The sequence below is a fragment of the Lutra lutra genome, chromosome 5, assembly GCF_902655055.1.
Source record: "Lutra lutra chromosome 5, mLutLut1.2, whole genome shotgun sequence".
NCBI lineage: Eukaryota > Metazoa > Chordata > Mammalia > Carnivora > Mustelidae > Lutra > Lutra lutra.
The window spans coordinates 75,041,153-75,064,075 of record NC_062282.1 but is presented as its reverse complement, the minus strand read 5'-3'; the positions used below and the strand labels follow the sequence as shown (position 1 = coordinate 75,064,075).

General features: G+C 38.7%; 1 protein-coding gene across 5 annotated transcripts; it reads right to left on the bottom strand.

Annotated features, from left to right (window-relative positions):
- Positions 1-6,100: 6,100 nt before the first annotated feature.
- Positions 6,101-18,821, bottom strand: LOC125100872 (F-box/LRR-repeat protein 21). Of its 5 annotated transcripts, XM_047731356.1 has the most exons (6): positions 18,635-18,821; positions 18,208-18,263; positions 12,427-12,793; positions 11,855-11,977; positions 8,398-8,569; positions 6,106-7,331 (listed from the first exon to the last, which is right to left on the bottom strand). In XM_047731356.1, exons 3-6 carry the CDS (start codon positions 12,790-12,792, stop codon positions 6,688-6,690), a joined length of 1,305 nt encoding a protein of 434 aa, XP_047587312.1. In that variant the 5' UTR covers position 12,793; positions 18,208-18,263; positions 18,635-18,821; the 3' UTR covers positions 6,106-6,687. The 5 variants fall into 5 exon arrangements, with proteins under 5 accessions (XP_047587314.1, XP_047587310.1, XP_047587311.1 ...); XM_047731354.1 differs by lacking the exons at positions 18,208-18,263; positions 18,635-18,821 and adding an exon at positions 15,061-17,644 and having other exon boundaries at positions 6,105-7,331; XM_047731355.1 differs by lacking the exons at positions 18,208-18,263; positions 18,635-18,821 and adding an exon at positions 16,771-17,644 and having other exon boundaries at positions 6,105-7,331.
- Between the last annotated feature and the right edge of the window lie 4,102 nt (positions 18,822-22,923).

Below are 22,923 nucleotides of genomic sequence, written 5' to 3'. Positions count from 1 at the left end.
GAAAGAAAATAGCATTTTTATTTCAACTCATTGCCACTTGAATGTTTTTCAACTAATTTCTGAGAGTTCTCTGATTTTTCTGTCACCTATGGGATCTGAGGGGTTTCACTTGTTTGTTTTTTAAAGTTTCTCAGTCTTAAATACAGGATAAATAAGCATACAAATTCTGGCCTCTCCAGACCACGTTTTTGACACTTCTAAGACTAGCTACCTTTCTGCCGAAGAATAGGAAAAAACCTGAAGCTGTTCTCCTGCTACAAGAATAGAGTGTTGCACAGCGCCGGACACACACACATACTTCATAAATATTAAGTGAATAAACTGGAGTTAAACTGAGTAAAAGTAGGGAAGAGTTTCAGCAATAACCTCAGGTTCGTCAAACCAGTCAAAGGGTGAACTGTTTGCACGGAGAAGACAGAATTCGCTGGTTTTCACATCTGCGCTTGCCCAAACTATATGAGCAAAACATTTTCTAAACATAAATATAAGAAAATACATCAGTATTCTCGATTTCAGTAAGACTGCATTACAGGAATTTATCATCCTGGAAACTTTCCATGAATTTTTGCTTAAATCCTTTTGGAATGTAGAAAACTCCAGCTGAAAGATTCCGTTCTTAGTACAGATGTGCTGAGGAAAATGTAATTAACTGAGCTTTATTATTGGAGAATTAGCTGCATTTGTATGCTACGATATATGTATGAGAACGTTCATATCACTATTTGTCATGGCAAACCCTGGAACAACTCAAATGCTTACTACAGTTGATATGAACAAGTGAGCTATGAGTTAGTTACAGAATGGAATAGTATACAGTGGTCACAGTAAATGAGCCTCGGCTAAACATAACAAAATGGATGAATCATAGCAATATAATTTTGAGTTTAAAAAAAAGTCCTAAAGATTATATATAGTAGGATACTCTTTTTATAAAGTCAAAACAATTAAAACCAAAATGTAATTTTTAGGAACACATATATGCGATAAGAGTAAATTTAAAGGAAATCAAGCAAATAATGGACACTCGTTACCACAGGACTAAGTAAGAGAAGCCACAAAGAAACATTTAAGTTACTATCATGTCAATGTTGTCATTTTACAGCTAGGAGGTGAGTATTTATTATAATATGTTATAGTAGTAACAAGACTTGCTGGTGGGTGGTCAGGAAGAAGAGTTCATGATGACTCTTGATTCAGAGCCTCTACTGGGACGTTCCCATATGCAATTACATAGTATTCTCTACTGGATCATAACATCTCATGTAAGGCTAACAAATTAAGAATTTTAATTTGTTTTTTTTTAAAAAAAGAACTATAACCAACACTGTTCGGTTTGATCATCTACCTTATTAATCTCCTTAGTGCCAAATCACTTCAGGTTGTTTTCAGAAATTAAAGTTGCTTTTAAAAGACTAGGCTGTGTTCTCATTCAGAACACAGAATAGAAATTAGCACAGAGACTTCGAAAACAATTTTTTTTTATAATTTTTTTTTATTTTTTCAGCATAACAGTATTCATTATTTTTGCACCACACCCAGTGCTCCATGCAATCCGTGCCCTCTACAATACCCACCACCTGGTGCCCCCAACCTCCCACCCCCCACCCATTCAAAATTCTCAGATCGTTTTTCAGAGTCCATAGTCCCTCATGGTTCACCTCCCCTTCCAATTTCCCTCAACTCCCTTCTCCTCTCCATCTCCCCTTGTCCTCCATGCTATTTGTTATGCTCCACAAATAAGTGAAACCATATGATAATTGACTCTCTCTGCTTGACTTATTTCACTCAGCATAATCTCTTCCAGTCCCGTCCATGTTGCTACAAAACTTGGGTATTCATCCTTTTTTTTTTTTTTTTTTTTTTACAGCTTTATAAACATATATTTTTACCCCAGGGGTACAGGTCTGCGAATCGCCAGGTTTACACACTTCACAACACTCACCATAGCACATACCCTCCCCAATATCCATAACCCCACCCCCTCTCCCAACCCCCTCCCCCCATCAACCCTCAGTTTGTTTTGTGAGATTAAGAGTCACTTATGGTTTGTCTCCCTCCCAATCCCATCTTGTTTCATTTACTCTTCTCCTACCCCCTCAACCCCCCATGTTGCATCTCCTCTCCCTCATATCAGGGAGATCATATGATAGTTGTCTTTCTCCGATTGACTTATTTCGCTAAGCATGATACCCTCTAGTTCCATCCACGTCGTCGCAAATGGCAAGATTTCATTTCTTTTGATGGCTGCATAGTATTCCATTGTGTATATATACCACATCTTCTTTATCCATTTGTCTGTAGATGGACATCTAGGTTCTTTCCATAGTTTGGCTATTGTAGACATTGCTGCTATAAACATTCGGGTGCATGTGCCCCTTCGGATCACTACGTTTGTATCTTTAGGGTAAATACCCAGCAGTGCAATTGCTGGGTCATAGGGTAGTTCTATTTTCAACATTTTGAGGAACCTCCATGCTGTTTTCCAGAGTGGTTGCACCAGCTTGCATTCCCACCAACAGTGTAGGAGGGTTCCCCTTTCTCCGCATCCTCGCCAGCATCTGTCATTTCCTGACTTGTTAATTTTAGCCATTCTGACTGGTGTGAGGTGATATCTCATGGTGGTTTTGATTTGTATTTCCCTGATGCCGAGTGATATGGAGCACTTTTTCATGTGTCTGTTGGCCATCTGGATGTCTTCTTTGCAGAAATGTCTGTTCATGTCCTCTGCCCATTTCTTGATTGGATTATTTGTTCTTTGGGTGTTGAGTTTGCTAAGTTCTTTATAGATTTTGGACACTAGCCCTTTATCTGATATGTCATTTGCAAATATCTTCTCCCATTCTGTCAGTTGTCTTTTGGTTTTGTTCACTGTTTCCTTTGCTGTGCAAAAGCTTTTGATCTTGATAAAATCCCAAAAGTTCATTTTTGCCCTTGCTTCCCTTGCCTTTGGTGATGTTCCTAGGAAGATGTTGCTGCGGCTGAGGTCGAAGAGGTTGCTGCCTGTGTTCTCCTCAAGGATTTTGATGGATTCCTTTCTCACATTGAGATCCTTCATCCATTTTGAGTCTATTTTCGTGTGTGGTGTAAGGAAATGATCCAATTTCATTTTTCTGCATGTGGCTGTCCAATTTTCCCAACACCATTTATTGAAGAGGCTGTCTTTTTTCCATTGGACATTCTTTCCTGCTTTGTCGAAGATGAGTTGACCATAGAGTCGAGGGTCCATTTCTGGGCTCTCTATTCTGTTCCATGTGTCTATGTGTCTGTTTTTGTGCCAGTACCATGCTGTCTTGATGATGACAGCTTTGTAATAGAGCTTGAAGTCCGGAATTGTGATGCCACCAACTTTTTCAATATTGCTTTGGCTATTCGAGGTCTTTTCTGGTTCCATATAAATTTTAGGATTATTTGTTCCATTTCTTTGAAAAAAATGGATGGTACTTTGATAGGAATTGCATTAAATGTGTAGATTGCTTTAGGTAGCATAGACATTTTCACAATATTTATTCTTCCAATCCAGGAGCATGGAACATTTTTCCATTTCTTTGTGTCTTCCTCAATTTCTTTCATGAGTACTTCGAAAACAATTTTTAAAGGAGCTCTAAGACGTCTGAACAACAAATAATCAACCTTATTTAGTGATTGTTTTAAAAACCAGACCTGTTGACTGGAACGGAGAGCCTTCCCAAGGTAGAGCAAGACGGATGCCTTCTGTCTAGCATTCCATAAAGCAATTTTGTAGCTGTTAAATGGAAATGCAAACTTTAGACTAAAGGACTGCTCTTAGAAAGAACCAGCATACAGCGCCCTCTGGTGCATTTCATCAGAGGGCTGTTTTGTTTTGTTTAAAATTTCCTTTCCTTCTTAGATTTGAGTGTCAAAACGTTCAGTTTAAAGTATTGTTAAGGTTCAAATGACAGAATAGTACGGAATAACATATTTTTCCTTAGTGAAAATGACTGTAAAATATACTTTAAAAACTGTGACACATACTAGGCTTGATGGCTGTTAAGATAATAATGCAAACAAAATTAGTTTTTACTTGTAAAATGTTTTGAGTTTTCTGCAGAAAAGTAATTTAATGGAAGAACAAGATAAGTGGCCATTTTAATCTAGAATCCTCTAATCTTAAGTAAACAGTACTTTTTATAGACTTCCAAAGTAAATGGAGACATTTTCATTAGATAAAACATTAAAAATACTATTTTCTTGTCTTGATTTTGGCTATCCTAAAAATGTTTGCTGTTGAATTTATAAATGCAGTTAGACCAACCAGGGTTATGAAAATGAGCTGATCAATTCTACTGCGTTTGCCTTTAAGAGTTCTTATAGTGCTTAGTTCACTAAGTCCGACTACTAAAAACCACCACTAAAGACCACTACTAAAGGCCACCATTTAGAGTGGCAACAGCTCACTCAATGTACGAGAGGCGATAGGTACTCATTATCATTCTGTGCTAGCAGGCAATAGGGAGAAACTCCACCTTGATCACCTTTCATCTGTCCCTCTCTGTTTTGCTCTTTAGTGAAACCAACACAGGCATCCTATCACCTACTATTCAGATAGGTATACTCCCACCCTACCCCTCCACTACACATCATGTTATCCCGTGAGACCAGAGTTCACCTCTTCAGTATTTTCACCACTGCTCTGACCTCCAAAGAGCCTGACCCTCCTCTCAGTTATGCCATTTCCTCCATGTGTGTCCTGTTAGCCTAACCAGACCTTGAGTGCCCTACAATGTGCTGCTTCTGTACTCTCGTGAAATCCTAAGGTATAAATCACATGATCTGCAATAGTAACAACTATCTTTGAGAATCTGATTTTTTTAACCAGTATTTCAGCCCCACTCACATTTACTAATGTGCTACACAGCGGTCTGAGAGTCCCAAACACAAAATTGAAGAAGGAAAGATGCCCATTTTTACAGAGCTCAAAGCGAGAAAGGATGTGGCACACTGCAGAGAATGCTTGCACAAGTAACTCTCTTAAAAAAAAAAAAAAAGAAAATATGCTCTTTTTTAAAAGTTACCACTTACAAACCACAAGGTATCCTAATTCTAATTTCTTTAACAGGTGAGAAGATTTAAAATTTTTTCCCAATTAAAAAACATTTAAGGGGTGTCTGGGTGGCCCAGTGGGTTAAAGCCTCTGCTTTCGGCTCAGGTCATAGTGCCAGGGTCCTGGGATAGAGCCCCACATCAGGCTCTCTGCTCAGCGAGGAACCTGCTTCCTCCTCTCTCTCTCTCTCTGCCTACTTGTGATCTCTGTCTGTCAAATAAATAAATAAAATCTTTAAAAAAATTTAAAACTGGAAAATAATAAACTTTTTAAGTTTAATTGCTTTCTTAGAAAGTAAATAAAGATACTGGGGGAAGACATAAGGGAACTCTGGAAATGAAAGTATCTAAGTAAAACTTACTGAGTATCTACTATTTGCTAAATATTATGCTAGATACTGGGGATACAACAGTGAGCCAAACCTGACAGTGATCTTGCACTGATAAAGTTCATAGGGCAGTGGAATTAGCAGATATTAATCTAATCATACAAGTAAATGGCAAATTATAATAGTAGTAAGTGCTGCAAATGAAAGTCACAGAGTGCTGAGAGTCAGAGGCTTCTCTAAGGAAATGACATCTAAAGGAAAGACCTGAGGAAGCAAACAGAGTGATGGAGGTAGAAAGAGACTATATCCTCAGGTGCCCTGACTAGAGGGTGCATTGCTGTCTTTCGGACCTGTAAGAGAATGGAGCAGAAGGGCAAGGGGAAGCTCTGAGAGCAAATGAGGGCAAAGAATCAGGGAGATGCCAGACCATGTAGGGTACAGTAGGTCATTTTAAGGATATATCTTCACCCTAGAAGCAATCTATAACTACTAAAGAGTTTTAGCTGTGCTACTAATTACATTATAAGATCACTCCTGCAAAGGATCTCTAGCACAGTTCCAGACAGAATAGTAGGCCATCAGTACATGCAGATTCCCTCCCAAAGACACTCTGCAAAATGTACTTTTTTCACTTGAGCTTAGCCAAAAGGCTGATAACTATATTTAATCAACTAATAATCACAGTATCTTTACAAATTGATCAGTGTTAATTTTGATCTAATGCCCATCTTCTCCTGAGTTAAATGAAGTAGAATTCAATGTGTTAGAAATTAGAAATTGTTTATTGAGTTATAATATGATCTTATGTAGTGCTAAAAATTAAGTACAATTAAGTCAGCTTCTGTGTCTATACTTTTATTTTACTCTTGGATTTAATCCTATATATCTTGTAAAACATACTCATACCAAGATGAAAGAGAAGCAATTAAAGCAGTATAAAGTTACAAATGTCATAATTTAGGGATCCAAAGCTCAATATTATAAATTTATTGAGCAAGCTAAAATGTACCTTCAGCAAAGGCTAACGAACTCAAGTACAAACAATATGCAGTTTTTAGCCTATCAACTACCTAACGCACAATATAGGATCTATGTCCTATTTATGGAAATTTCTGGCTTTTTCCATTTCTCATATTTTTTTTCAAATGTTTCTATTCCAATCCATTAAGACAGTTTGCAAATGATAAGATATTTTACCTAAAATAGTTCAGCAATATATCTTAAAATTTATATTTGCATAGAAAGAAAGAAGCTAATTTTAATAATTTTTTAAAAATTAAGAATCTTTGGAAGCCGATCACCAGACAGGCAGGACATCAGGGAACCACATTCTTCCCAAATGTTTGGAGACCTCAGTGTGAACTTTATCTAGGCTATACTCATCATCAGGGATCAAAACGTCTTCCATTACAGAGAGCTGGGTTAGTCTTTTCCCACACAGTCTTACAAATTCAATGAACGCACTGCAGCTAACTTCACATTCACTGAGGCCCAAGGCTGTTAAGTTTTTACAGTGTTCAGCAATAAAAATAAGTTCAGTATCAAGAGTCTGAAGACCATTAGCACATACCACTAACTCAATTAGTCGCGGACAGTTAAGACCTATCCGTCCTAGAATCGCTTTACTTACTGAGCGACCAAAATAAAGGTGAGTAACAGGGGTTTCTTCTTTGAAGAATGCCTCAAATTCTTCTTCATATAAAAAGAAATACATAACAACATTCACTCCAGGGGAGTGTTTGATAAGTGCATCCCAACTTTGTTTTTTAATAGAATGAAATTCAATTTGCCCAGGATTTTCACTCACGACATCAATTCGAAGATGCTCTAGGTTAACATGAGTTTCACTTGAAAGTGCTAGGAGAAGATCATCACTTAGAATGTAATAATTCAATGCCAGTTCTCTAAGGCCTTGACAGCGATCAGCTACACAAAGGATTCCTGTGGGAAATGGGGAAAAATTCTTAAGAACAAAGAATCACACTGATACCAATATAAACTTATAAACTTAAATTTGACATCAGTGATTCATTATTTACTAAAATAGATATCAAACAGGCTGCCTGGGTGGCTTGGTCAGTCAAGCGACCCACTCTAGATTTCATAGATTTCAGCTCATGTCATGATCTCAGGGTCCTGGGATTGAGTCCCATGTTGGGCTCTGCACTCAGCAGGGAATCTGTTTGAGGATCCTCTCTTCCTCTCTTTCTCCCCCTCCCCACCCCACACTCACTAGCTTTCTCCCTCTGGCTCTCTCTCTCTCTGAAATAAATAAATAAATCTTTTTAAAAAAAGATAATTCAAAATAAAATATAATAAAATAGACATCAAATGACTTCTGAAGAGATGGATGTCAAGATATGTATATAATTACATATAAAAGTAAAAAACATATGTATAATAAAATATACATATGACTAAAATATCTTTAGAAGCAATTTAAACTGGGAAATCTGTGTGGCTTAGTCAGTTAAGCGTCTGCCTTTGGCTCAGGTCATGATCCCAGAGTCCTGAGATCGAGTCCCACACTGGGCTCCTTGCTCGGTGGGGAGCCTATTTCACCCTCCACCTGCCACTCCCCCTGCTTGTGCCCTCTCTCCCCACCTCCCTCTGACAAATAATAAATAAAAAAATAAATAAAATCCTTAAAAATATTTATTAAAAAAAGCAATTTAAACTATGTCTACCTTACAGATTAAGACTTCTTTCAAAAAAAGATTACTTTTTTCAATTATGTTTCATAAGCTTGTAGTATTCTATGTGAAATTGCATTGTTACACATAATATAACATAATGAGTACAGGAGAATATACATATATATAGTATATACGTATAATACGTATAGTATATTATACATACATATAGTATATATTATATATACTATTCTACTATATATTATGTAGTATATAAGAATACAAAAGTATATATTATATGGATTACATATGATATATATTATACTAATAGTATAACAAAAACATCATGCTTGCTTAAAAAAGATATAACTTGCCATCAGAGGAAACATGCGGACAGCTACTCATTTTTAGGAGTCTTAGGGTATCACTATTATTGGCCACAAGAATTTTCAATGAAGGATCATCCACTGGTGTGTCTTCAATTTTGATCGATGATAATGATTTTGAGTTGACAAAGACAACTGTAAGTGCTGACACAAAATGAGACTTGCACAGCAATAAGAAAAGAATTAGGAAAACATTATTTAAAATCTACAGATTCAATTAAATAGTTCATTGAAACTATATCAACAGATACTAACAATAACATAGTAAAAACAATCAACATATTAGCATTTTAATGACACCATTAGTCAAAAATCCATCTCAAAGATTTCATATACATACCTTCCAATTACTTCAATCCTAAGGATTTGATTTTCAGTATTAAAAGGATATAATTGCATTTATTTCCTAGAACAGGGGTTGACAAATTGTGACCTGCCAGCCAAATTCAGCCTAGTCTGTTACCATATTGTTCTTGAGTTCAGAATAGCTATTATATTTATAAACAGTTAAAAGAAGTTTTGTCCAGAATATTTTATAACATGTGAAAATTACAAGAAACGTCCAGTGTCCCCAATTAATGTTTGACTGGAACACAACCACACTCCTCCATCTACGTACTATGTCTGCTTTCACACTACGATGCTGTAGGGGAGGAGCTCCAGAATCACAGCCTGTGAAGCCCATAATACTTACTGTCTGAACCTTTTCCACCCCTGCCATAGAATAAAGAGAACTTTCATGTTTTATTCTCTCCTATATTCCCAGCACCTAAAATAATATCTGGCACACTGCAGGAGATCAGTAAATATTTCTCAATGAATAAACAAATGATCTTATTCTTCAGTGATACACATTTTGCTAGAAAGTCATCTAAATAAATGTTTTAAGATTTTAAAAAAGATTTTTAAATTTTTAATTTTTAACATTTTTAAGACTTTTAATTTATTCGAGAGAGAGGAGGGAGAGCATGAACAAGAGGAAGGAAGGAGCAGGGGAGAAGGAGAAGCAGACTCTCCACTGCACAGGGAGCCCAATGAGGGGCTCAATTCCAGGACCCTGAGATCATGACCCAAGATGAAGGCAGACGTTTAACCAACTGAGCCACCCAGACATCCCAATAAAGATACATTTTTAAAACTATGTTTTAAAAATTGACAAACGGGTGCCTGGGGGGCTCAGTGGGTTAAAGCCTCTGCCTTCAGCTCAGGTCATGATCTCAGGGTCCTGGGATCAAACCCCGTGTTGGGCTCTCTGCTCAGCAGGGAGCCTGCTTTCCTTCCTCTCTCTCTGGCTGCCTCTCTGCCTACTTGGGATCTCTGTCTGTCAAATGAATAAGTAAAATCTTTTAAAAAATTTTAAAAATTGACAAACAAAAGCCTATTTATAGTTTGACTCCAAAATGGAAAAAGTTTCACAAGGTTCAGATCCAGTATTTTTTGACACAAATAGAAAATCTGAAAACCAAATACAGGCATGATCATTTTTCTCTTTTCAAAGTCAATGTGGATTCTGCCAAAATACTAATACTCCTATGACAATGACCAATTGGTTATAACTCTCATTCATTTATTAGAAACCATACTGATTTACACTAATTATATATTGATTAATATAAATTTTTAAATGGTGGATGGCTAGATCTCTTTGCTAAATTTTATTGTACTAAAAATCATGAGAGAAATACATTACTTTTTCCTTAAGAAATACAAGGCTTATTTTCCCTTTAATCAATTCTCACTGGACTCTTAGCCCTGCAGGATGTATTTCAGCATTACAGGACCTACCACATCATGGTGTCCACATAATTCCTTTAGCACTCTTTACGCCTAGCAAAATACTCTATTTTTACCCTATCCTTTCCTCAGTTCACAGGTGAAAAAACTGAAACTCAGAGAGATGCTCGACTTTGCCAGAAGCTACTCAGTCATTTGACTGTAGAGGCAGAGCCTGCAAGGACGTGTGCTCATCATGGCTGCCTAACCCCCGTGACTGCACCGGCTCCCTAGAACCAAAGCTGATGTGTGGCATCTGAGATAGCTGAGAATCTAAGAATTTCAGGCTAAGCTGACTCCATCACTCATACACAAGGAAATAACTATTGAGAAGTAGTAAGTTTCCATCTGATTGCTTATATTACACTAATCCCCAAATGACCCATTTTCCCTATCTCTCAAAAAGATAAACAGGCTGGTGGAAATGCTTGAGAGCCATGACCCAGTTTATGAGTGAGAAGATGCTACTATTCCCCTATCGTCTTCCACAGGAAGAGGATAACCTTACTACAGGAAGGTTTCCATCAGACAGTTTTACTGACAACCAGAATTAATGTTTATTATGTATCAGGCACTTTCTAACTCTTGGCTTGTAACGGTAAATAAACAAAACAGAGTCCCTGCCTTCAAAGAGCGTACACTTTGTTGTAGGGGATGAGAATAAACGTGTTAAAGAATGACATAAAGAAAATACTGTGACACATCAGAGTGTAACTGGAAGAAGGGGTACTGCTTTAGCAAAGTGGTCAAGGAAGGCCTGCCTGAGGAGATAGGACCCAAGCTGAAGCCTGAATGAAGACAGTTATTAGTTTATGCTTCTGGCAAAGTCGTGCATCTCTCTGAGTGTCAGAGACAGCTGGTGGCTTCCTAACACCCATTCATCCTTTCTTTCTTTGCTAATCAGGTCACAATTTTGAGCTGAGCATGTTACCAGTCAGCTAAAAAATGGTTCCTTGTCACCCAGAAACCTAGTGTGGCCACACAGTTAAGTGCTCGTCAGTGAGATATCAACAAAAGCATTACACAGTACTCATGGCTAGGGTTCTTGAAAAACAGTGGGCATACCCTTCTTTCCCCCTTTCCTCCAGCCTCTTGCCGTGATGGCTGGAGCTCAGAAAGCCATCTGAAACACGTACAAGAACACGAGATGCCTCAAAGGAGCTTAACAACTTCATACAGGCTCTGCTCATGCATGGATTTCTTTAATGTAAAAGAAAGAAACTCCAGCCATGTTGTTTAAGCTACTATTGTTTTGGAGTTTCTATTACACAGAATCTGACATCATCCTAACTGGTATAGTTCATTTAGTATTATGTTGTTCTAACGTCCAATGGAGAGGCTACAGAATTACAAGAAAAACATCCACTACTGGTCATACATGCTCTATATTCAAAGAAACTAACTGGCATTTGAAAATCCCAAGTATAACATCTAAATTATATATTAATGATAGCTACTGTAGAAACAATAATTAGAATTACAAATATGTTGAAAGGATGAAGCCATACATAAGCTATTTCAGCAAGTAAGTGCTAATCAATAGGAAACTGCTTTAAGTAATTCTTTGAAGATAAGGAGGATGTGGCCTATTTTATGCAAAATAATTCTTTTTGCCTAGATTGAAATCTTTGAGAATTTTTGTGTCTCTCACAAAAAAGCCCGGCATCTTTACCTTTGACACATTCATAAAACTTGGCTTGGCTGTTGAAATCAAGCCCAAGGTCTGGATAGAACAATTTACCAGCTGAGAAAGTATATCGCAGGCAGCTTCCGCTGATTCAGTACTACTATCCACCTATAAAAACAATTTTAAATCTTCATTTCCCGAAGGTGAGTTATCAGAAACTTACTGGCAATTTAACTATGTAAAAGAATCCCAATGCAAAACTGTATTTATTCCATCAAACTATACAACAAATTGTTATTTCTTCTTTCCACAAAAGGTCTCAGACAAAAAGTGAGGAATAGAGCTGATGACAGTGTAACTTTCTAAGTGCTCCATACTTCCCAATCCTTTACGATGACCTGAATTTTAGTAGTACCATCCAGATGAAGGAAACTGACGTTTAAGTCACAGCTCAAGTTCCTCACTTCAATCTGTGCAAACGATTACAGAAAAACAGGACGTAGGTTGGAGTAAAAATTCTGCAAAATTCACCGACTGCCTCAGCATAAGGATCTAGATACATGAAAATGACACTAACAAAACCTAAGTTGTTTCTATTTAATGCTTATTTTTCTTACCTTAAAGCTAACATACTGGAGATGGGTAGCATGCTTTTTAATGATCTGCTGAATGAGATCAGGATGTGTGGACTTAAAATAGGAAGTCGCTGACTGGTTCAGTTCAAATTCAAACTTTCTCCAAAGGTCAGGAATATGAAAAACTTCATTCCATTTCCTACAAACTGAAGACGCCCGGGCCCGATCTATTAAAGGAAGATACTGAAAAATGCGTAATACTACATAGTGAGGCAAACTCCCCCAGTCTAGAAGGACAGTGTGCATGTGGTTGTGATTGAGAGAAGAGAAGAAGCCAACTTTTGGTTGTTTCACTGCTGGTGAAGACCGGACGATTTTATTCACAAGAGATAAATTGTTCCTCTTCATTCTGTAAACATTAAAAGATTTTGTGATCATATTTTCCACATTTCCATCAGACACCTATACTCCAACTGCACAGAGTAACATTAGAAAATGAAAAACAGGGGCGCCTGGGTGGCTCAGCGGGTTAAGCCGCTGCCTTCGGCTCAGGTCATGATCTCAGGGTCCTGGGATCGAGCCCCGCATCGGGCTCTCTGCTCAGCGGAGAACCTGCTTACTCCTCTCTCTCTGCCTGCCTCTCTGCCTGCTTGTGATCTCTCTCTGTCAAATTAAAAAAAAAAAAAAAAAAGAAAATGAAAAACAGTTCAGCAGATTTTAATAGTAATCTTCCACTATCTTGCACTGATAGGTACTCCCACGGGCTACGGATACAGAGGTAAGAGGGAGCCTGCTCTCCAAGAGCTATGGTCAAATGGTGAAAGACCATGATAAATGCCTTCCCTGACATTGGGACAAGTCACACTGGAAGAATAAAGCTATGACATGTGACTGAGTTCGTGTATGGGAGGGAATGGTTGGGGAGGCTTCCAGGAGGGAATGTCCACAGAAGCGGTGTCTCTCGCAGGTTTATTCCTGGTCAATTACTGTATTTTTACTATCTCCTACAGAGAAGAAAGCATCACCATGCAATTCTGCTAACAACTCCTGAGGTCCTGAAAGACAGTAAAACATTACCAAAAGCAGAGGCCTGGAAAAGCCCCAGCTCAGTCATTTACTAACCATGTGATCTTGTCTGCATAAATTTAAGCCTCAGGTTCCTCATCTGAAAAGCATGGAAAACAGCAGTACCTAATTTCATAAGGCAGTCGGGAGGATTAAAGTCCATAAGTACCAGAACACAGTAAAGGCTTAAGAAATGTTACAGTCATTCTTGTTGTACTAAATTGTCCAGTGAATTTTTCTAAACTAATTTCGTTACTTAATTTGAAGCACAACTTCCAGGTGATACCCAGGACACAGCAGCTCTAGAGAAACTGGGTGTAGCAACACAACTGACCCTCAGTAGCAAATATAAAACAGCAAAGGGATGAGCATTCTTCCCCAACAAAAAGGCAGGATGACTGTCCAGGGAGGAGCCAGCTTGAGACACACCTAAGTTACAACACATTTCAAGTCCAGATATACCCAAGTATATAGGGTTACTGTGTACATATAGTCTACATAAGAATGCAAAGTGCTTTATATATACAATTACTTGAGAGGCAGAATAATGGTAGGAATGGCTCTCAACTTTATTTAACTTTGCTTGACTACTTAACTCTCTTTTCATCCTTGAATGTTAGAAATATATATATCTCTGCCTGATGTGAAATACTTCTTAGCCATAATAGAGAGCTGGATCCCAAAGCAGGGCTGACCTATAATTATAGTTGCTGAACAAAATGAAAGGACATCTGTAGGGTTTGGAAAACTAAAATAGGTGCAAAGTTGTATCTCAAGCATGAGGCAAAGAGCTACCACACAAATTAAATATGACTCAACTAGTTATACACATAACTGAGAATTGGCCCAATAATATAGAATATATCAAACTGCTGACACCAGTAATTCAAAGCATATTTAAAACATGCTTATTTTGGCAAAATATGCGTATTTTGAAAGGGCTGCCCTACTCTTTAATTTTAATTTGCTAAAATGAAATACATTGGCCCAGGTAAGGTAAAAGAATGAACAATGGATCCTAAAATCTGATATGAAGCACATTAATGGGCATTTTGCTTGTATGTGTTTCATTTGGTAAACTTATAGAATGGATTGTTAAAATCTCACTAAGTGATCGCAAAAAGAGTTATCCCTAATATAATCCCTTACTGGAAAAGCAGCACAGCCAAAAGGAAAATAAGATTTCAATGAAAGGTCAGGTTAGCAAACTGCCTTGCAGTTGTAAACAAAAGGACTGTGCTGTACATTAAAGTGACTCTAGGTAACCTGGACAGATTGTTTCCTTTATTCAGCAAAATATTAAATTGCCAGTTCACGGACAGAATCACCATAAACAACAGACATTCAATGAATACCAGTCATCCTATTAAAATAATATTTTAATTATCTTTTTCTTTGTGAACATTCATGTTCAGAGTCTAAGGCTCGTCTAAAAGTCAAATGTTTTATATTTAAGTCAGTATCGACGAACTTCAGTTAAATATATCTTAGAATGCAAGGCAAATTCATCTTTATTAGCTTGAAAACCTTTATATAAAAAACTCCAACCTAAACATACAGGATCGTTTAAAAAAACTGACGGTTGCTTTTTCAAACTGCCAACTTTCTTACCTAAAGAAGGCTTCCAAGTTATAGTTCACTCTGAGCAAACGAACTGTTGCCATGGGGTACTCATCAATATCCATTTGATCTCACTTCCTAGCTTGGCAAAATACCACAAAAACACATTCATCAGAATGTATAAGTAAAAATCCAGTGACTTTTATGCTTAGGACATTTACCTATCATGGCATTATGTTGAAGGATTTTGTTACGAAATTGTTGATTCCCAAACAACTGTTTTCTACTCGGGAGGAAACTGGTCCATCCAAACAACTGGCTAGGTGAGTGGCAATATGGTAACCTTTGCCAGGAATCAGGCTAGAAGATCTACTAAGAAAACCGTGGATCAAACAAAAGGCTCTGAATATTTCTATTTTAATGAACATGTATGGAGAGATTTTACAAAGTGTCTAAGTAGTCCAAGCTTACATTTATTTGTAGGCTGTGTAAATCTTTCAGTTCCAGATTTTAAGAGCACATGCCACTACAGTTACAATAATTAAGTAAGAAGACATAAAAATTTAATTGAATATAGTTTGACTTATCTAATAACTGTAGATTTTTTTTTAAGTTTTTCACTTATGTTGACAGATGTAATTGATTCATTCATACTCAATCCATTCATTCATACTGTCTTTGAGGTCCGACCAATTTCAGGCAAAGTTAACTTGCCAGAGTTGTGAGCAGTCTATGGACATGGAAGAAAATAGTAATGGGTCTATACCAGGATAATACTCTCTGCCTTGGCATCATGAATAAATGTTGTAAAGTCAAAGTAAATAAATAAAGCACTCTACTACCTTCATAAGTCAAATTCAATGGTACAGGGGAGGTGGAGGAAACAACCCATTAACACACTAAAATGTTGACTGCTGTGTGCTACCTGTCAGGTCTCAATTTCTCTCTGAATCTTACTCCTAACAGAGCTCTGGTGAACAAATAGGGAGAAAGAATTTGAGCTCCAACATCCACAGTTTAATTTCTTCCTCCACTACCTGTATTTACAAGGTAATGTCAAGGTTGGTTCTCCCGCTTTATTTTCCACTCCAGAAGTAGGCAGAAAAGGAGCTACTGGCACCATTTTCAAAAGAACATCACAAATAAGGGAAGGAACAAGTCACGTGACTTGTGTTTCCTTCATCAGATATCACGCACAAGTTTACTTACTGCAGAAACTTTTCTACTGGGTAATCGAGACAGCTCTGTGTTTGCAGGCCCTCCTGGATGCTGGAGAATACAGCAGTAATGTACTAATGGTACATAAACAGTAAATCATTAGAAGCCTAAGAAGATGGCGAGCAAGCATCTGTCTCAGATCAATTCACTGGAGTTTTCAGGACCAGATGAACTACTTCCCTGGGTACTGAAGAAACTTGATTGCTGTTTCTGAGTCACTATCAGAATTCTGAGCAACAGGAGAACTTAAAACCAGAATATGAGACCCCATCAAGTGAGGAGACAAACTTACAACTGCAATATTCTAGAGCCTGAAAAAGGTTTATTAGCATTTGGGAAAGAATATAACAATGACTCAAAGTCCACTCAGTGACTTCGCTAACCATCCTAACCCGATTTTCCTTTTTATTATGTTTACTAATTTGGTGGAACAGGTGACCATGTGAATGGATCTTCTGAGTATCTAAGAAACCTCCAAAAGTTTTCTTTAGAATAACATTTTCAAAGACAGAGTAAATGAAAGACGGAACACCCAAAGCCCACCTGTTGCCTGCGGTGGAAACAACCACCTTCTGCAGCATCGCCAGATTCTTCCAGATTGGTTAAATGAAGACAAAGGAAGTACTTTGAAAAGTTCCAAGTATTCAATCGTCACAACGCTAGAAATGTTGTGTAAATATTACAGATAAGAGAATAAAGATTCAAAACTACCTAAAAGGCTAGACAAATTTGTTGGAAGCACCAAGATGAAAATGAACAGAAATAATTACCAAATGTCCTTTATTTAAATTGCTTTCTAAACCAGCATGCTAAAAATCTTACTGCGGCTACCAAAATCAGAAAGTGTGGCCTGGGCAGGAGAACTGAAGATCTGCTTCAAAATACAGCTTTCAAACACACAACTTTCTAATAATAGAGCCAATTATGTTAAGGGCCAACACTTTCTCCCAATAAATATCACTCAAGGACAGAGAAAAACATTTTTTTTAGAGATACTGTAAAATAAACATTTACATTCCTTGCAGCCGACATCACCTTAGTTGCCAATCTAAATCTAAAAACTGCATTTTTTTAAGAATACAAAAGTCAAATTACAATATCATCAAGGATTCAACAAGACAAACAGAATAAGTGTTATATCAAGTAAATCTTTTCTAAAGCACTGATTTCCAGAATTTGGGCGTTCTCATATTTCACCACTGATTTAGCAATTTTCTATACTGTCTCCAAAGTCTCTCTGTGGTATTAAGTATACTCATTTAAAAAAGTAAAAAGAAAAATTTAAATTTTAAAATAGGCGTCTTTCCTTTTAGTGACTCATAGGAAAACTGAAGTTTTCAAAATATACGTAGACTTAAAGCACCTATAATCCTCTATTACAGAGAATCTGAAGCAGGCAATCTGTAAGAATCCCTGAACTGGGGAGGGGAGGCTGTTAGGCTGCTTTTCCCTCTCCATTCCCCGCTCCCCACCCTCTCCCACTCCCCAACCGCACAGGCCAGACTCTGAAAAAGAAAAGGCAGTGAGGACACCAAGCCAGGCCCTCAACAGGGAAACCTTCGGAACTGGGGAGGAGGGTCCCAATCCTAGGGTTGGTCACATTAAGGGATCTAACATTAATACAAGGGATTCAAGAAAGCATTCTGCAACATTTTTCTGAGAATATAATCAATTCATTCAACTTCACATTTTTGGAAGAATGTCTGCGCAGGTGCCAAGGCAAAACTAGTCCACCTTTGAGTGCAGACTCTCCCAAGCCACGGGAGAGGCTGGTGTCTGCCTCTCTCTGGCTATTTCTTTGTGGCAGACATAAACGCCCCGCTACCCTCCTGTTACCTAAAATCCTTCCAGATGTTCTGCAAAAGCGACCCCGTCTATCAGTGACCACCGCTCACTATCCCCAACTACCCTTATTCAAAATATCCGCGAGGGAGCGTTCGAGGTCCGCGTTACGACGCAGACAATCCCCTCAAAGCTTACCCTCCAAAGACGGAAAAAAATGACCAAATTCAGGAAGGTGGGTCCCGCGCAGGCCCCTGTTGGAAAAACGCACACAGTGAGAAGCGAACCACGCGCAGACATAAAACCGGCTAGACGACACCCCCACCCCGGGCAAATCAAATGCCGGCTTTGCCAGGCTGCCCCGCCGGCGGTCTGGAGTGGGGCCGCGCCACCGGGCTTCCACCACCCCCATCCTAGGGCCGCGCCCGGGTCCGCAGCGGCCCCCGCGAGGCCAGGTCACACCTCCTCGTGCCCAGAGCGGGCGCGGGGACCGACGGCGCCTCCCCATCCCCACATCGCCACCAGCCTGAGCCAGGCAGGACCCGGGCTCCGACCCCCGACCCCCTCAAAGTCTGCGGAGGTGCACCCCTCCAAGACCACTGCGACCCCCACAAGGAACTGCTACCTTCAAGCCTGTAACCGCGGGAGTTCCGCGGGCGCCTGTGTGCGTCCGCCTGTGTGCGTCCACGGGCCGGGCTGCTCCGGAAAGACCGCCCACCCCGCCGGGGCTCCAGTGGCTGTTAGGGTGCTGGAGGCGCGGGGACGCAGACCGAGACCCTGGCGGCAGTGGCCGTAGTCCCTTGGGCCGGCCTTGCCTCGGCCCCGCCCCGGCCCCGCCTCGCATGCGCCCGGCTCCCCCTTCCTCGAGAGGTCCACGTGCGCGGACGCACACCTGCTGCGTGGCCCCGGGGGCGCCTCCTCCCGGCGTGAGTGGGAGGGCTTCTGCCTGCTGGTCTTCAGCTACACCTCTGTGCCCGCCTGCGCTGTCAAACTGAGGGCCAAAGGAGAGTGAACTTAAAGTTCCAGTTCCTAGAAATGAGCCTCCCCGGGGAAAGGTCACGATTTATTAATATGCAAATAGATGAAACTTAAAATATCAAAAGTGGTAACAGGTCAGTGTTAAATATGTATATATTACCTCTCTGTTCTGTGCCCCATCTCTTTCCCTGGGGCTAACTACCGCAATAGTTCATTGTGTAAACTACCAGACCATCAATATATACACACACAAAAAGTGTACCTTCATAGAGTAAGGATTTTATTACTTTTTCTTAAACATTAGTTCTTTTAAAATCTGAAATCAAACTATACGTAATGTTCTGGAACTTCTGTTTTTGCTTGTCATGGACATAGTTCCATATCAACACAGATGGTGCCCCATAGACTTTTTTTTTCTTTAGATGGCTTTATTAAGGTATAATGAACAAACTGCACACTTAAAGCATAGAATTTGGTAAATTTTGACACCGTTGAGACAATCACTACAATCAAGATAATGAATATTTGTACATCTTCCAAAGTTTCTTTACACCCTTCTGTAATCCCTCCTTCAACTCCTCCTGCATCAGCTTTCTGACACTACTATATATTAGTTGGCACTTTCTCAAATTTTATGTGAACTGAGTCAGGGAGCACTCAGCATAATTGTGTCCAGATTCATCCAGGTTACTGGTTGTTATACTTTGTTTCTTTTTATTGCCAAGTAGTATTCCATCGTATGGATATGCCACAGTGTGTGTATCCATTCACCTCAAGATGGACACTAAGGGGGGCACCTGGGTGGCTCAGTGGGTTAAGCCTCTGCCTTTGGCTCAGGTCATGATCTCAGGGTCCTGGGATCAAGCCCCGCATTGGGCTCTCTGCTTGGCAGGGAGCCTGCTTCCTCCCCTCTCTGCCTGCTGCTCTGCCTACTTGTAATCTCTCTCTCTGTTAAATTTAAAAAAAAAAAAAAAAAAAAAGATGGACACTAAGGTTATTTCTAGTTTGGGGCCACTGCAAAATTAAGGTGCTGTGAGCATTACTGTATGCATCATTATGTACAATTATGCTTTCATTTCTCTTGGTTAAATACCCAGGAGTGCAATAGTTGCATTGCATATAAGGCATAGGCTTAACTTCTAAAGAAGACTGCCAATGTGTTTCCAACGAGGCTATTTTATATTGCTGACAGCAGTTTACTGGAGATCCATTTCTTCCACATCCTCACCCACACTTTTTAATCCAATAGGTATCTGGGAGATAACAGTGCGGTTTTAATTTACATTTCCCTAGTGAATAATGATGTTGAGCATTTTTTTTTTTTCATGTAGTTATTTACTATCTGTATAACTTCTTTGGTGAAGTCTATTTAAATCTTTTGCCTAATTTTAATTGGTTCATTTTTCTCATTATTGCGTTTGGAAAAATATTTAGATATTTAGATAAAATTCCTCTATTAGACATACAATTGTTAGAAGGTGGGGGAGGGACTAGAAAGTATTCCCCAAATCAAGAAGGCACTTTGAGACTGAAAAATGAAGCAGGCCACTCCATAAAGTTTTAATACAGAGTTACTTTCAGGGTAACATACTCACAGGGAAGATTTGGTGGGTGACAATCCAGCTGTGCAATTATTCTCCATAAAGTCTGGACCTTGGACGACAGATTTGATAATGCAAGGGGACTGGCAGAAGGGCAGTGTAGTGAGACAGAAGGGTTCAGGTACACCTACTTGACATCAAACATTCCATTAGATCTTGTGGCACCACCTGTACTAGGAAGGCGAGAGATTAGGTTATCTTTAACAAATTTACAGAGGGCCAAAGCAAGCCTCCCCCACATTCTGGCCTTGGCTGGGATTTCTAAGATGTGTCTATTAATCCCCAAAGGGTCCCAGAAGTCTGCAGTGGTGATGGTGGGAGGAGGGGGGCTATCAGTGATCAGACTTGAAGGAACAGACGGCTAAAGGTGGAGAGATGGAGTCAGTAGGGTTGGTTCTCCTACATATGACTTATAACTACGTTTCTTCTCAGTCTTTGGATTTTCTTCCTATTCTTCCTTTGAAGACCATAAGTTTTCATTTTGATAAAATTCAGTTTATCAATTTATTCTTTTATGCATCATGATGTCAAATCCAAGAAATCCTTTCCTAAGCCAAGTTCACAAAGATTTTCTCCCATACAGTTTATAACTTCATGTCTTACATTTAGACATATGATTCATTTGAGTTAATATTTCTGTGTGGTGCAAGGTAGGAATCAAAGTTCACTATTTTTGTATACATATATCCAATTATTCCATCTCCAGCTTTTGAAGAGACTTTTTTCTCCACATAATTGCCCTTGCACCTTTGTGGAAAACCCATTGATCATGTATGTGTTGATCTATTTTTAAACCATTTATTCTGTGTGATAGATTTGCCTATCTTTATGCTATTATCACACTGCCTTGATTTCTATAGCTTTGTATTATTATTGAAATCAGGTAGTTTTCACCCTCCAAGTCTTTCTTTTTTCAAAGTTGTTTGGCTATTCATTCTAAAATTCATTCTATATGAATTTTAGAATCATCTTGTCAATATCTACAAAATGTCTTGCTGGGATATTGCTAGAGATGGCCTGCAATTTAGAAATCTGTATGAGGAGAACTGACTTAAAAATATTGAATCTTTGGGGCACCTGGGTGGCTCAGTGGGTTAAAGCGTCTGCCTTCGGTTCAGGTCATGATCCCAGGGTCCTGGGATCGAGCCCCGCATCGGGCTCTCTGCTCAGCAGTGAGCCTGCTCCTCCCCCCTTCTCTGCCTGCCTCTCTGCCTACTTGTGATCTGTCTGTCAAATAAATAAAATCTTTTAAAAAAAATATTGAATCTTCAAACCCATGAACACAATATATCTATTTATTTAGATCCTTAATTTCTCTCAGCAGGATCTATAGTTTTCATACAGGTCTTGCAGAGATCTCTCCTTGTATGGCACATTTAAAAAAAATGTAAATTGTGTTATTTTTTAAATTTTAATTTCTAATTATTTTTGCCAGAAATAGTTAATTTTTCAATATTGATCTTGTATATTGCAACCTTGCTAAAATCACTTATTAGTTCTAAGAGCTTCCATTGGAATCTAGTACACTCCATTGGATTTTCTACATAGACAATCAAGTTGTCTGTGAATGAAAAGCTTAACTTCCTCCTTTCCAATATAAGTGCTTTTTATTTCTTTTCCTTGCCTGATTGCACTGTACTTGCAGTACAGTGTTGAATACTAGTGGTGAGCACAGACATCCTTGGCTTGTTCCTGATCTTAGGGGGAAAGCATTCACTCTTTAACCAGTAAGAACGTGGTTACCTATAGGCTTTTCATAATGCTCTTCGTCAGGTTGAGGAGATTCCTTACTCCTACTTTGCTGAGAGGATTTTTTGATTAATAAAAAATAGATTTTTGTCAAATGCTTTTCCTCATAACTACTGAGATGGTCTTATGATTTTATTTTTCATTTGTTAAAATGGAGAATTACATTGATTGCTTTTCAAATGTTAATCAAACATTGTTTTCCTGGGATAAAACTCATTCAGTCATAATTCATTATCTTTTTACCAATTGTTAAATTCAGTTTGCTAAAATTTTGTTTCGAGTTTCAGCATCTATATTCATGGGGGGATATCGGTTTGTAACTTCCTTTTCTTGTAATATCTTTGGCAGAGTTTGATATCAAGTAATGCTGGTTCCATAGAACAATTCTAGAAGTACTTCCTCCTCTTCAGTATTCTGGAGCAGTGTGTAATAATGGTACTATTTATTCATTAAATGCTTGGTATAATCAGCTAACAAAGCCATCTGGGACTGGAGTTTCTTTTGCAGGACAGTTTTTATCTACAAATTCAGGTATCTACTTTAGTGGATATACTCAGGTTACCTATTCTTTCTTGAATGAGCTTTG